We start from the raw sequence: 13,513 nt of genomic DNA on the forward strand, positions 1-13,513 counted from the left end.
GGTTAGTTCGATTCGGTTATAATCAATTGCACACATCTACATTTAATAATTCGCTTAACATCTAATGGTCTATTTGTTTATAATATTAAATTGAAATTGAATTTTTTATCTAATTAATTAATTGTTATTAATCTTGTATATTTTTTACCAAATTATCCTTAATTATTCTCACACCCTATCTTTCTTTATTTTTTTCCACCATTTATTTCCCAACAAAGGAAACCCTCTATATTAGTCGATAGACCTTTTGTTAGTAAATTTTCTTGTTATTTTTGTCTAATTCTAGAGTTTTGGATTATGATAATGTTGCTAAAGCTATCAATCGCAATTATATTTATTCTCTTTTACCTTAAAATATCACTCTCTTACTATAATTGATGACTATGATAATGAACTTTACAATATCTCCGATCATCAATGGCAACATTATTCAATCAATATCGCAGGTCAATCTTATGGCAACGACATCCAATTGTTCCTTGCCTAGTAATTTCATCATTTGATAACAATAAAACATTTTTATTGTTTAGCTTCATTATTTTTGTAGTGACATCGGTTACAAGTGTTTAAATTTCTATCTCATTTGACAAATCAATTTGATCCTCAGTTTTAGTATTAAGAATGATTGATTTTTGGTCCAATTATAATAGAGGATTGAAAATGAGTCGAAGACTATTAATAATAATATACCTGTATTATAATAATAACTAAAATTAAATATCAATCTTACTAAAAGTTGAGTTCATGATTTTTAAGTTATAACATATTCAAATTTACTGCTACATAAAATTTAATCTTTATTTAAATTTTACCTAAAAGATATACAAATTAAAATGTAATCGTCAATTGACATTTAATAAATTTTTATTTATTTATTTTTTAAATTTCATTTGCATAGTATTGACAACACCTAGCTATAATTTAAAAAAACATCTATTTTGATATTCTAAATCTTGAACTTTAAAAATGCTCTATTTTATTTTTTTTATTTAAAAAAACACCTCTGTCATAATTATTCATTAGAAATAAATCTAAATTTTAAATAAAAGCTAATGTTTACCTTTAAAATTTTAAATAAAGGTTATTTTTAATTAATTAATTAATATTTATTTTAAAAATAAATTCTAAAGTATAACCATCAAGACAACCTTTTAATCCCAAACTAAGCATCTAAAAGTTTGACATGAATACAATAACTAACATTTTACTTTAAAATTACATTGGCTACCCTTTAGTATGTAAAATTGCACATGCTATCTATGAGTGTTCAAATTCTGGTTCGGACCAACCGGTCAGATCCTGAGTCCACCTGTAAGGTTTAATTTGTCTTCAGTTCGGTCTAATAGAGAGACCAATTTAAGATAAAAAAAATTAGTTGCACTTAATATACTATTTGCATATTTTACAAAAAATTTATTGAAAATAAAAAAATATATTTAACTAATATAGTCAAAGGGTACGCCGAATGAATACCCTTAATGCTATTAGATTTTATTTAGATAATATTTATTAATTAAAATATAAGTTGGAAAAAATAAGATTTAAAAAATATTATAAATAAAAGTAATTTTTATTATATTTGTTAAACTTATTTATTAGTCTATTGAAAAAAAGTCACATGACTTCTTATATGAAATTTTACAGATAAATTTATCTGAACTATATTATATTTTATATCTCATAAAAATATAATTTTTAGTATTTTCTAACAAATTTAAGAAATAATTTAATAAAAATCTCTGAATGTTTCTCAATATTATCTTCACCATTTTATATATTGATCTAAAAAATATTTTAAATTGATCTTAGAGTGTGTTTGATAGTACATATTTTTCATAAAAAAATATGTATATGGTACAAATATTAGACTCTGTTTAATTGCATTTCCTATAATTTACACATGATTAGACATTTTCTATGAAAAATATGTACTATCAAACACACTCTATAGAATTTAATTGAAAAGGAAAACATTTTTTAAGTTACATGGAAAACAAAAATTATTTATCCTTAAATAGAAATTTTTCATGAAAAAGAGATAAATAAATAATTTAATAATTGTACTATAGAATTTAATTTTATGAAAAATATAACATGTCAAATACTAAAAATAAAATTTAATTCTTTAGATGTAATATTTTATATGCTATCAAACACACGTTTAGATTTATTTTATACGAAAACCCACAAACTAAACAAGGTAAGTCAAGTCGTGACCAACACTCAACGGTAAGAAGCGAACAAGAATTTACTTTTATGTAAAATATTGAAATTAAGGAGAGCTCGTGATATAGTATTATTATTATGTGTGGTTTTATCTGTTCGGGGGTTCTTCTTAAATGCCATGCGCTTTTCGGAGGAGCATTGTTCGTTGCTTGGCCGCTCGTCTCTCTGTGCCCGTGCCATGGATTCTATATGACGTGGTATGCGCCTTCCAACTGCTCGACGAAATGCCCGACCGATGGTTTCGCTCCTAGTCGCCCCTAACCACTCTCTCGTTCCGCCCAGACTCGCCGGAGATTGGAACTCTCGCGCCGTCCCTCTCACTCTTGTCGTCAAGGTTCGAACGAGAGCGTGTAGGCGAAGCGTGAAGGGGTATTCTTTTGGGCTCAGGGAGTTGGAGAGAAGGCACTACGAGGAGTCCTGGTGTTGTCGTTCCGAGGGTTGGGAAAGCGAGGGGGATTCGGAGTTGGAGGCGGAGATTTTTGAGTTCATGAAGAAATCGGCGAAGCCGAAGGTGTTCCCGAGCAAGAAAGAGTTGGCGGATGCCGGTAGGATGGATTTGGTAGAGGCTGTATTGAAACGAGGCGGTTGGCTTTCTCTCGGTTGGGATTTGGATACTGGCAAGGAGGAAGAAAATGTTCGAGAAATCAACGTAACTGCAGGATATTGTGATGATGAGCAAGTCAGTGCTGAAAAAATTGATGCAACGGACTCTCAACATAGAGCCGAGAGTCGTCAAGGGAGTAACTCTTCCGAGGCAGGTGGCGAAGTTACGCCTAATTCTTCTTACTCTCCTTCGTCTTCTGGTAGATCACTGTGAGGTTCTGATTTCGCTCTACTCAACATTTTTTACTTGATGTGTTACGATGTTCTCTTTATTTTTTGTGCTTAGAAACGGAAATTATTGATGATCTTTTGAAATTTCTAATTTTCTACTAGTATCTACTGTTTATCTTTGAACCCCACAGCATTTTAATACTTCCATTATTTTTATGCGGAATCTTATTTCGCTGAAGTAATCATTTTTGTGCAGTGAAATGGAAGACAGGGATGAAACGGGTGTTGAAGGTATATTGAATCGGTTGGAGAAAGAGAGAAATTTATCTTTTGGCATTAATTTGGGCAAAGTGGGATATTCTGCCCAGGAAATGAGTAATTACGACGGACATGAAGATGACTCCTCTGTTGAAACCTCAAAAGACACGGGTAAGTTGGTCATTTTGACTCATTGAAGTTTGGTTCAACAGTATAGGGAGCAAATTGCTGCCTAGGGTTATCATGTTGGCCTTTGTCTTCTATATGTGCATTTCTTCTTCTAAGTGCGGCTAACATTCAAACGTAACTGCTGATAGGTGTAGTTGTCCAAGACCATGAAACTCCATTCCGCCCCACTCAATCACATGATGCACTACTTTGTTGGCTCCCATTTTCCTTGGAGTGGAGGGCCTACTTTAATCTGAGTCTATTGTAACTATGGTTTCTCTAATGCAGAATGATACTAGAAGCATGATCTCAGTTCACTTTGTCATGGGCTCTCATGCCAATAACAATTACTGTGGGGTCTGATTAGCCAGAGACCTTATATATCCACAACTTTATATACTCATATTGGGATTTCATCTTCAACTATGAGTAATGGTGATGTTGGTGTCTTGGCTCACCATATAGAATTTGATATTACCTGAATAATTAAAATGCTACACAATGTTCTATTTGGGATCAAATTATGTTGTATAAATTTGGACAACAGGTTCATACTTTTTATAAGGGCCTTAAAAAATAATGTCATAGATAGCAATTATTAGGGAGCTAGAATTCAATTAGCTGACCCTACATTCTCAAATTATGGCTTAGCATGCTGTTAGGTTCACACTTTTTGCACCTTAAACTTCAACAGCACTTGATGTACCAGTAAATGTTCTGAATAGGCTTTTGATAAATGTTTATATTTTTCCTCTCTTACATATTTTAATTAGCTCTTTTATGTAGTCATTTGTCAAAATATAAATGTTCCATAGATTGCTTAGTTACATTTAAGTTTTGATGACATTCTTCTCTTTTTAGTAGTTTATCACGGACTTCCTAAATGTTGTTCCAGCATCTGTTAGTGCTGTCCTAGGATCAAGCAGCAGACTGACATTATTTACTCCCAACAATTTCAACAATTCAGGTGACAAATTTAACCATGTCAGATCTGTCTCAAATTTTGACGGTCCCAGGAGCTTACTGAAGCCAGAAACGTGGAGAACATGGAGCATACACCGGGCAGGCTTATCAAATGTGGAATTTGAGGGTATTTATTTTAATTTAGCTTCTAACTATGATTTATTTACATTCCCCTGCCCAACTCCCCATGCCTGCTCTTACTATGTGCAGCGGCTGAGATTTCTTTTGACAACAACAAAATGCACGAGGGAAAGGATGTTTCAAGGAATGAAGTACTTGCAATAGCAAAGGGTTCGGGTGAAGCCATGGACAAGAGGAAAAATATGAGTCACAATGAGATAAGGTCTCGCATTCAGCACCTGGAGCTTGAGCTTGCATCTGCACTTCACTTATTGAGGTCCAATAATGAGCAATTTGCTCCCAAAGAGGTGGGCCATTGAACTTTAGGTGTTTTCTTTTCTAAAAATTAATCTAATTTTGGACTGACATTTATTGAGGATGCAGCAACAACAATCAAAAACTTTGAATCCCACTAGGTAAGGTCAGGAATATGAATTCTAGTCCTGGAGATTCAACACAAATAATAAAAAAAGTTTTTGCAAGGCTCTTTTTTATATTTTTGTTTTATGCTTCAATTTGGATTCCCAGTTTGGTAAGACATGGGAATATTAACCTTTTGTTCTATTTGGATTTTTGGTTTCAAAAAGTGTTATGAGTGTATAAATACCACACGAATTTAATGATTTTTTATTATTTCATAAGGAGTTGCATTGCTTTCCTTTCCTCTTTTTTCTCCTTCTGCATCTCTCTCTCTCTCTGCTCTTCTTCTTACTTAAAAGTTTATGGTCAAACAGATGAGAGGATAGCATGCAATAAAGGGACATAGTGCCTCATGGATAAATTTGATGTTGAAGGATTTGGAGCTGCAAATCATGTTGAAGTTATGGGCTTTGAGTGTTTCTATGTATTGGATGATTATATGTTCCTTGGTTGCCTTTACGTCATTGAAATGGATAAATTTAGGGGCCACATATCTGCTTGGAGTGCTGGGGCGACTTATGTTGAAAGTTTCCTTGGGAGTAAGTTTTCTATTTTGGGGTTGATTTTCAGACTCTCTTGTTGGCTTGGAATCAGAATCTCCTGGAGGAGTCTTTTGCAGGCCATAGGTCCAACTTTGAGATGTTAAATTCTCTCTCTTGAGCCAAAATAGCTTGCTTTTGGTCTTGTAGATGGTAGGTTTCATTTCACTACTAGGCTCCCTAGGAGCAACCTTGGATGGTGGTGGAGCTGCTAAGGTGACTTCTAATACAGGATCAGAAGGGAGTGAGATGGGATAAAAATTTTCTTCCTTGGGGAGTAGGTATAACATTTTTGGGTTAATTTTCAAACCCTCTAGTTGTGTAGGCTTGGAATCAGAATCTGCTGGAGTGTCTTTCTCAAGGCTGCAAATTCCGAGGACCATGTTGGCATTGGATGGAGGTAGGGGTTTGCAGTCTTCCTCTGGAGTTGTTGACACAGCAAAAACATCCTTCTTGGTCAGAGGAATGTCAAGTACTCTGATGGAAAAGCTCACAGCATCCTGGTGGGTCTAGGAAACTGTTAACCCAGTTCTTTTTGGGCAGCATATTTGATGAGGTTCTTGGGGTGCGAGGCATTCCTGCTAGGGCTTGAAAAAAGCCACCAGAGTCATAGTATTGAACCAATTGAACAGAGAAGGAGAAGGATGGTTGGGTGGTTGATTGAAAGAGCAAGAGTCATTTTGGACTAAGGGAGACCAGAGTCAGGGGTGTACCTGCTAGGGCTTGAGAAAAGGCATCAGTCTCACTGAGTGAGTATTGAACCAATGGAAGAGAGAAGGAGAAGGCTTGGGTGGTTGATAGATAGAGCAAGGGCGATCAAAGGCCAGTGATGATTGGAGGAAACCATGGAAGGTAGAAGACAGTGCATCATGGGCGGAGATAGCAATGATTTTTACTTACACAGAAAGCAAACATTTATTAAAAATTTCCTTGCATATGTTAAAACATTATAGAGTTTGGTTTTCTATCTTTTTGTGCCAATGCTTTTGCTTCTTGGACGACAACTAACATTTTACTATTTCTAAGTATAAAATGGGAAAAGAAAATGCAAGTCGATTTAACTTCAACCAAAATATTACTCTTGGATGGGTCTAGTGACATGTTTGACAAATAATAAGCCATTGGACACGAACTTAGCTTGTTAGACACATCATGGTGTTTTCAGAATATGCATGTAAAAGCCTGTTGGACACAAATATAAGCCTCTTTTAGAGTGCCAGACAATGTTTTCGATGAAAGTTATATTTATGTATTTGACCTGCTTTAGAAGAATGAGTTGGCTATTTCTCTCCTCTGAAGAAGTTACTGTGGGATTTTGTTTCTTGAACCCTACATGATATGTAATCATAAAAAATTGTCATATATGTTATTTATCAGGGTAAAAAAATTGATGATTTGGGGAGGCTCTCTGATGCTTGGGAGTTCCAGGAAAATGAAATCATGAATGCTCAGAACAGGTTGCGCTCAATACGTGCAAAGTTAGCAGTGTTAGAAGGGAAGATGACACTTGCAATTATGTAAGCATGACCGACTTCTTTTGATTCGGCAATCTGTCTTAAATGTTCCTTTTCCCCATTGGTATGTGTCTCATCCAGTATTGCATGTTGCAGTGATGCACAAAAGATAGTAGAAGAGAAGCAGAAGCTGATTGATGGTGCTCGTGGGGCCTTACAACTTCTTCGTACCACCTGTGTAGTTTGGCCAAATTCTGCCTCTGAGGTTCTGTTAGCAGGATCTTTTGATGGTTGGACCTCTCAGGTTTAATCCTATGTAAAGGCTATAAGATGCATAGTTTTTTTTGGGTGGAATATAATACTATTGATAATAACAAAAATCCTTGATTATTTATCATCTCATATGCATAATGGGAGAGTATATCCCAGTCATTTACCGGGTGTGTTGCTCCTCTTTTGTATATCCAATTCTATTGTTGAATGGTCAAAAGAGTAGGTTAAAGGGGCTGGGGGACACTTGAAGACGCCATGCACTATGAATTGTTCGGAAATACAGCCAGAAAAATATGCTAGACAGAAAATTGGGCACTGCTTTTGGGTTGCTTTTTTTTTTTTTTTTTCTGTAGGAATTATAATTTTCTGTGTTGTCTTGCAGAGGAAGATGGAGAAATCAAAGAACGGTATTTTTTCGGTGTGCCTAAAGTTGTATCCAGGTCAATACGAGGTAGGTCATTTGCATCAACTCAACTTGTGATTCACAGGATATCGTGCAGGTTGTCGTCATTTCAATCTTTTGCCATTTCTGCAGATCAAGTTTATAGTTGATGGTGTATGGAAGACTGATCCACTGCGCCCTATTGTCCACAACAACGGATTCGAGAATAATCTTCTCCTTATCTCATAGAGGCAAGCCATGGATCCATGGGGAGTGACAATGGGTGCACACTCTCCTGAAATTAAACAGGTGGGAGATAGGTGATTTTTTCATCTAAGATTCTTTTTTCTGATAGGAAATTAAGTATATGTAACACTTGTTCTTACAAGTTTCAGTTAGCCATGCCATGCGTTTCCTTGTTTTTCATTTTCTTCCCCTGGTGTATAATCTGACTGACCATCTGTAAGTGATCTAATTCAATGAAACTGAACATTCTTTCCTGCAGTGCAAATATGTGTATGGAAGGATTTGTGAATGTGATTTTACAAAACTCTCTGAATATATACACTTCACAAATAGCCTTGGCATTCGAAGTTCATGTGGTTCATTTTGCATCAAACCAAATTGTCCCAGCAGAGGCCAGATGGATGGGTCACTACTTTTTCAACCAACACTGTCACCCATTTGAGATGCCAATGCACACTTGAAAACTAACGATAACTCTTTCTGATGTCTGTGGACTCTTCTCTGGCTTAGTAATTATAACCCGATTCTCTTTTGTATGTCATTTGGAATGTTTTTGAGTAGTAGGATGAAGCGTCCTTGCGGCAAAAGTGAAACCGCTTCCACAGTAGACTCTGGTGCCAGGAAGTTTGTGTGCTAGTTCAACAACCTTAGGACTAGTTTGATCATCTGCACTCCCCAAGCCAAGCTGACCATGTTCACCCCAGCCCCATGTCATTACCAAACCGCTGTCTGGTCAATTGCAATGGTCAGCAAAGGAACTTAAGTAAGAATGTGCTGGAAAATAAAGAAAGAAACGATCTCTCACCAGACACCAGAGCTGAGTGCTCAGATCCTGCTGCAATTTGCACAACTTTCAAACCGTCGAGACTCGAAATTTTACTGAGAATGGGCTCTTTGGAATCTTCTGCTGTATCAATGCCATAAATTGCACGCTAAGTTTGGTTGGCTCTCACTAAAGCAATCACCAAAAGATGGAAGTTATCCTAAGATCCCCCCCTCCTTTCTGATCCAAAGGGAGGGCTGCCGAGTGCATGAAATGCAAAAGCAGATCGGTGATTTCAGTACCTGACAAATGTTTAACTGTCTCATTCTTTTGTGATTCACTGAGCGATCCGTGGTGCTTGCCCCCGAGCATATAGACTTCTGCATCACCTGTTCAAGATACCGAAAGACCACCATTAACAAGTCATGCACCTCACGTATTTTAGGCTGGAAAGAAGAATGGTTAAAGGATTACAAACCTGTTAATAGCAAAGCATGGTTCCATCCAAGCGCTGCCTGGATGAAAGATGAAGATGATCTTAGACGCTGGGGACTGTAAGAATTAGAACTAGTACCGAACCTTCTCCCCCAGGTGTACAGGCGCCCATCGCCTTGTGTAACAGCCAGCCATAGCATCAGCAAAGGAAAAATAAAATAGTAATTTAAGGAAAATTATGCAATGACTTGGAAGAGAGCTACTCTTCAGACCAATATAATCCCTAATCTATATGAAAATTTCATTTATGATGTCTGGCTTTTTAGGGGGACTCACCCGACAGTGCAGCACTATGATCTCCATTTGCATGAATACTAACAATCTGGATGTCTTCCAATCCAACAGTAGTTTGAGGAAGAGATACTGATCCAATTTTATCTTCAGATGTTCCTAGTTGACCACGCTTACCAGATCCAAATCCATAAACTCTCTTTCCAGAATGGCCTGCAAAAGATTGCTTTTACATTTGTAATACTGTTGCTCTACAGGTCAACCTGAAGCACTCAAGGTTTATCTGGTATCCCCCCTATCAGAAAGGAAGGAATTTGAGCATTGATTTAAGTTACCCATTCATTCATCCATTCATTCTCCTGTGGATCTCAAACAATCCCCAAACAAAATAGATGAGAATTTTATGGAGTTTAGGGCATTGCAGGCATCAAACACTCTTATTCTATCTTATAATTAATTATTCACAAGAAGGCATCAAATATATATGAAACGGGTCAATCAGGCCTACAAGGATACGACGAACATGACATGAACCACTTCTAATATGACAAGCTACTTCGTGGAAAACAGAATATATCTCTTTGCATTGGTATTTAAAACGTTTTCGGTACTAGGTTTATGGATTTCAAAATTTCTGCTAAAATCCTTAGTGAAAAGTTTGTGGTGCGACCAGCAAATTTCTCCTTTTAAGAGGCTTTTCTATTAGTGTCAAGTAATAAATACATATTTACGGCAACACAAAAAATCAAAATCCAGTTTTTTCCTCCAGACTTTCCTGAGCTAATGCATCATTTTTAGGTCAATTGATTCCGCCATTTCAATTGGCTGTTTCAACTATATGCATGAAACTTAAAACAGGTTCTCTCATATCATTTCCAGAAAATGTATCTAGTTCTGTAAAGAAATCATCTTCTCCCACAAATATACATTTACCTCTAGTAAAATGTATGCTACTAAGATATGTTAGTAGCCTAGATTTATCAAGATGAGATAAATGACAACGGAAATGCACAACAGCAGCAATGGTCTAAGCACATACCAGGAACATGTATAGCCCCAGAAAATACACATTAGCAAGAAGAGAAATCCAGCTAAAAATAATATAGAAAGGTGCCTTCATATCTTTACCTTTCAACAAGACCAATGAATGGCGCATACCGCATGCTATCTGCTCAACATGCTTTGAAGCAAAATAAGAAACCATGACAGGGGAGCTATGCGAGTTCTGATTACCATGCCCAAGTTGACCAAATGACCCATCTCCACAAGTAAAAAGGCATCCGGAATCTGAAAACAAACAGAAAATGGTGTAAAAGAGCAAGTTAATCAAGCAAAAAGGCCGATGCTGCCCTAGGAGGAATGCCTCACACCTACATAGATGGATGGTATAATGAGAAAATCTGGATGGCAAAAATTCAACCTAGAAGATTACAATGGATTTTGAAAATAACAACCGAAAGAACAATGCCAGCCTGAAATCAAATTATCTGCACTAGCACTTTTTCAGAGATATGTACAATGAGTAGAAAACTATATTTATAAAACAATGCTAAGCTCTGTGCATAGATATATATAGCTTTAATAGTAGCAAGCAAATTGTGATGATTAACAAAAGGCAACAAACCCTGTATTCATTTAATTGTGTTCCTTCAATTAAGGGACGATAAACCAAATTTTCGCCTAGAAGAAGAGCGGGCATCAAATTGAGACTAACAGAAGGTTCTGGACTAAGTGGAAATCAGGAACTTAGAACATATATATATATATATATATCGGATCATTTTAAGCTCATATTTGCAACCCAGAAGAAAAGGAGACAAGGATTTAGGCTCTCTCTTAACAGATTTTTCCCCTTCTCTTAAGAAATTCAAGAATCAAAGTATAGAACAGACCCGTAACAAAGCCGGAATGATTCCAGCCGGCAGAAACATGAGTGACGAGGAGGCTCTCCAATGACCTGATGGGCTTAGGCTGTAAGCTGTTGACCATGTCTCCATGCCCCAGCTGACCACAAGTTCCTCTTCCCCATGTCACTACTCTTCCACCTGCAAATCGCCATCTCAATAATAATAATCATCATCATTATCGCCTTAACGGTGCTATACATATACATTAATTTGGGCAAACCGAGATATGTGTGTGTGTGTGTGTGTGTGTGTGTATAAATAAATGTGAACCAGAGGTGAGGGCGATGACGTGGGCGCCGCCGCAGGAGAGGAGAGCGATGCGGCCGCCGCCGGCGAGAGAATTAACGGCGACGGGGAAGTGTTCGTCTTGAAGCTTTCTAGTGCCCAACTGGGCTTCAGTTCCTGCCCCCCAGCTCCATATTTCTTCTTCTTCTTCTTCTTCTTCTTCGATGACTGCTCTTTCGTTTTCTTCCATGGCCGCTTGAAAGGTTGCAACTTTCCAGGAATATTGCCACTCGAGAAAACTCCCCAAGGATATCTGAAACGACGTCGCTTATGTACTTCTGTAAAATAGAAATATGGATATACCATAATTTTTTTCTTATTCATTATTCAATTCGTATAAAAAACGTGGGCTTTTAAATATATCTTTAATATTTTTTATTTTTAGATAAAAAGTGTTTATTATATCATAATTTCTAAATATATTTTTATCTACTCATTCTCATTTGTGAGAAAATTATCATTTTTTTTATTAATAATTGAAGAACCATGCGTCAAAGACCCCATAAAAATGAAGGTCCAAAAAGCTGAAAAAGGCCAGGTCCAATAAAGACAAAGCCCACACCCAAGTCCGAGTCCAAGCCCAAGCCCAAGCCCAAGTCTATAAAGGGAAAGTGGAAAACACCTCAAAGCGCAAGAAACTACTCATCTCTAAGAAGACTGTTAACAATTTTTGAAAAATTTTAGGAGACTGTCCCAGAAATTGTCAACAATTTCTCGAGACTGTCGACAATATTGTGGACAGTTTCGGCAGACTAACAAGAAATTACAACAGTTTTGGAAAAAAAAAGGCTAACAAGAAAGCTTCGAGAGAATGGAAGCTCTCCATGAGACCTTTCACTCTTGCGGGAAATTCCCAAACAACGTGCTAACACAATGCTGAAAATCTATCTAAAAACCTCATAAAGGATAAGATTTATCCATAGAAAGGTGCAAATCCTAGTAGATATTGAAATAGCATAGAAGTTTATCCTCCATCACTAAGCTCCTCACTATTCATAAAAGATATGCTACTAACATTAATTCAAGAACTTTTTGCAACTTTTTTAAGCCTTCTTAAAAATTTGACTTGAGCATCAAATTGTATGCACAAAAATTGCTCTACACCCTTTAACGGTGTTCTTTCTTACAGGAATTTACAAGCTTGAAGATTATTTCCCAGCAAATAAATATTATTGTTATATCTAAGCAACACGAATAACCTTATTCTTACATTATTATAAAGATTATTTTTTGTTTTTCCTATTAGTATATAAATTAAATTTTTACACAAAATAATATAACATAGTTCATAAAAATTGTCTGTAAAAGTCCCCACCATCACTTGCAGAATGAAAGATAAAAGATGATCAAGGCCAAGCCCGGGGACTGAGAATTTGTAACTACCAACGAACCCACCCCACGCGTACATAACAGCCTGATAGCATCACCAAAGCAAAAATAAAAACACTAGATTTGTTCATAAAGGGGCACCATCGAATGACTTGTATTCTACCTCAGTGTGTATTCATTCATAAGAAGGCACCAAATTTAGATGAAAAGAGTCAATTAGGCCTGCAAGGAAACAGCTTTACATGACATGAACCACTTCTTCTACCACAGTATGAAAAGATACTTTTCGCCAAAAACAAAAAGAATTTACCTCTTTGCATCCCTGTTTAAAAAGTGTTCAGTACCGTGTTCTTGGCTTACAAACTGTATGCCAAAATCAATTCCAAACTAAACAAGCCGAGATTTGATGCATACCCACAACTTGTATCAGGAAAATGTTCATATCACCAGGCCACAATTGTCTCGTATAAATTAGAGGATGAACAAGACTTACAGTGAATTAGCTAAAGAAAACGACTGTTATTCCTGCTCAATCCAAACCTCCAGAAAACCATTTTGTGAAAGAGCATAAATTTAACAGCTAATGCACACTAAATGCCTTAAAGGAATCCGAGATCTACACTACCATAAACTTATGCACGCCCACAATAAATTTATGCATGCCCACAAGTTGAACTGGG

At 36.4% G+C, this 13,513-nt stretch overlaps 2 protein-coding genes across 5 annotated transcripts; one reads left to right on the top strand and one right to left on the bottom strand.

The window, feature by feature from the left end:
• The first annotated feature begins 2,330 nt into the window (after positions 1-2,330).
• Positions 2,331-7,878, top strand: LOC127788742 (protein PTST homolog 2, chloroplastic). The gene is made up of 8 exons (XM_052317338.1): positions 2,331-3,039; positions 3,257-3,429; positions 4,394-4,516; positions 4,600-4,817; positions 6,846-6,985; positions 7,079-7,226; positions 7,578-7,646; positions 7,731-7,878. Exons 1-8 carry the CDS (start codon positions 2,426-2,428, stop codon positions 7,824-7,826), a joined length of 1,581 nt encoding a protein of 526 aa, XP_052173298.1. The 5' UTR covers positions 2,331-2,425; the 3' UTR covers positions 7,827-7,878.
• Positions 7,879-8,350: 472 nt separating this feature from the next.
• LOC127788743 (ultraviolet-B receptor UVR8) lies at positions 8,351-11,758 on the bottom strand. Of its 4 annotated transcripts, none has more exons than XM_052317340.1 (8): positions 11,490-11,756; positions 11,205-11,357; positions 10,441-10,599; positions 9,358-9,525; positions 9,065-9,196; positions 8,889-8,975; positions 8,629-8,727; positions 8,351-8,552 (listed from the first exon to the last, which is right to left on the bottom strand). In XM_052317340.1, the coding sequence occupies exons 1-8, from the start codon at positions 11,692-11,694 to the stop codon at positions 8,362-8,364; spliced, it is 1,194 nt and encodes a 397-aa protein (XP_052173300.1). In that variant the 5' UTR covers positions 11,695-11,756; the 3' UTR covers positions 8,351-8,361. The 4 variants fall into 4 exon arrangements, with proteins under 4 accessions (XP_052173300.1, XP_052173299.1, XP_052173302.1 ...); XM_052317339.1 differs by having other exon boundaries at positions 8,629-8,730; XM_052317342.1 differs by having other exon boundaries at positions 8,400-8,548; positions 11,490-11,758.
• Positions 11,759-13,513: the final 1,755 nt, after the last annotated feature.

Source organism: Diospyros lotus, chromosome 13 (assembly GCF_014633365.1).
Source record: "Diospyros lotus cultivar Yz01 chromosome 13, ASM1463336v1, whole genome shotgun sequence".
Lineage (NCBI taxonomy): Eukaryota > Viridiplantae > Streptophyta > Magnoliopsida > Ericales > Ebenaceae > Diospyros > Diospyros lotus.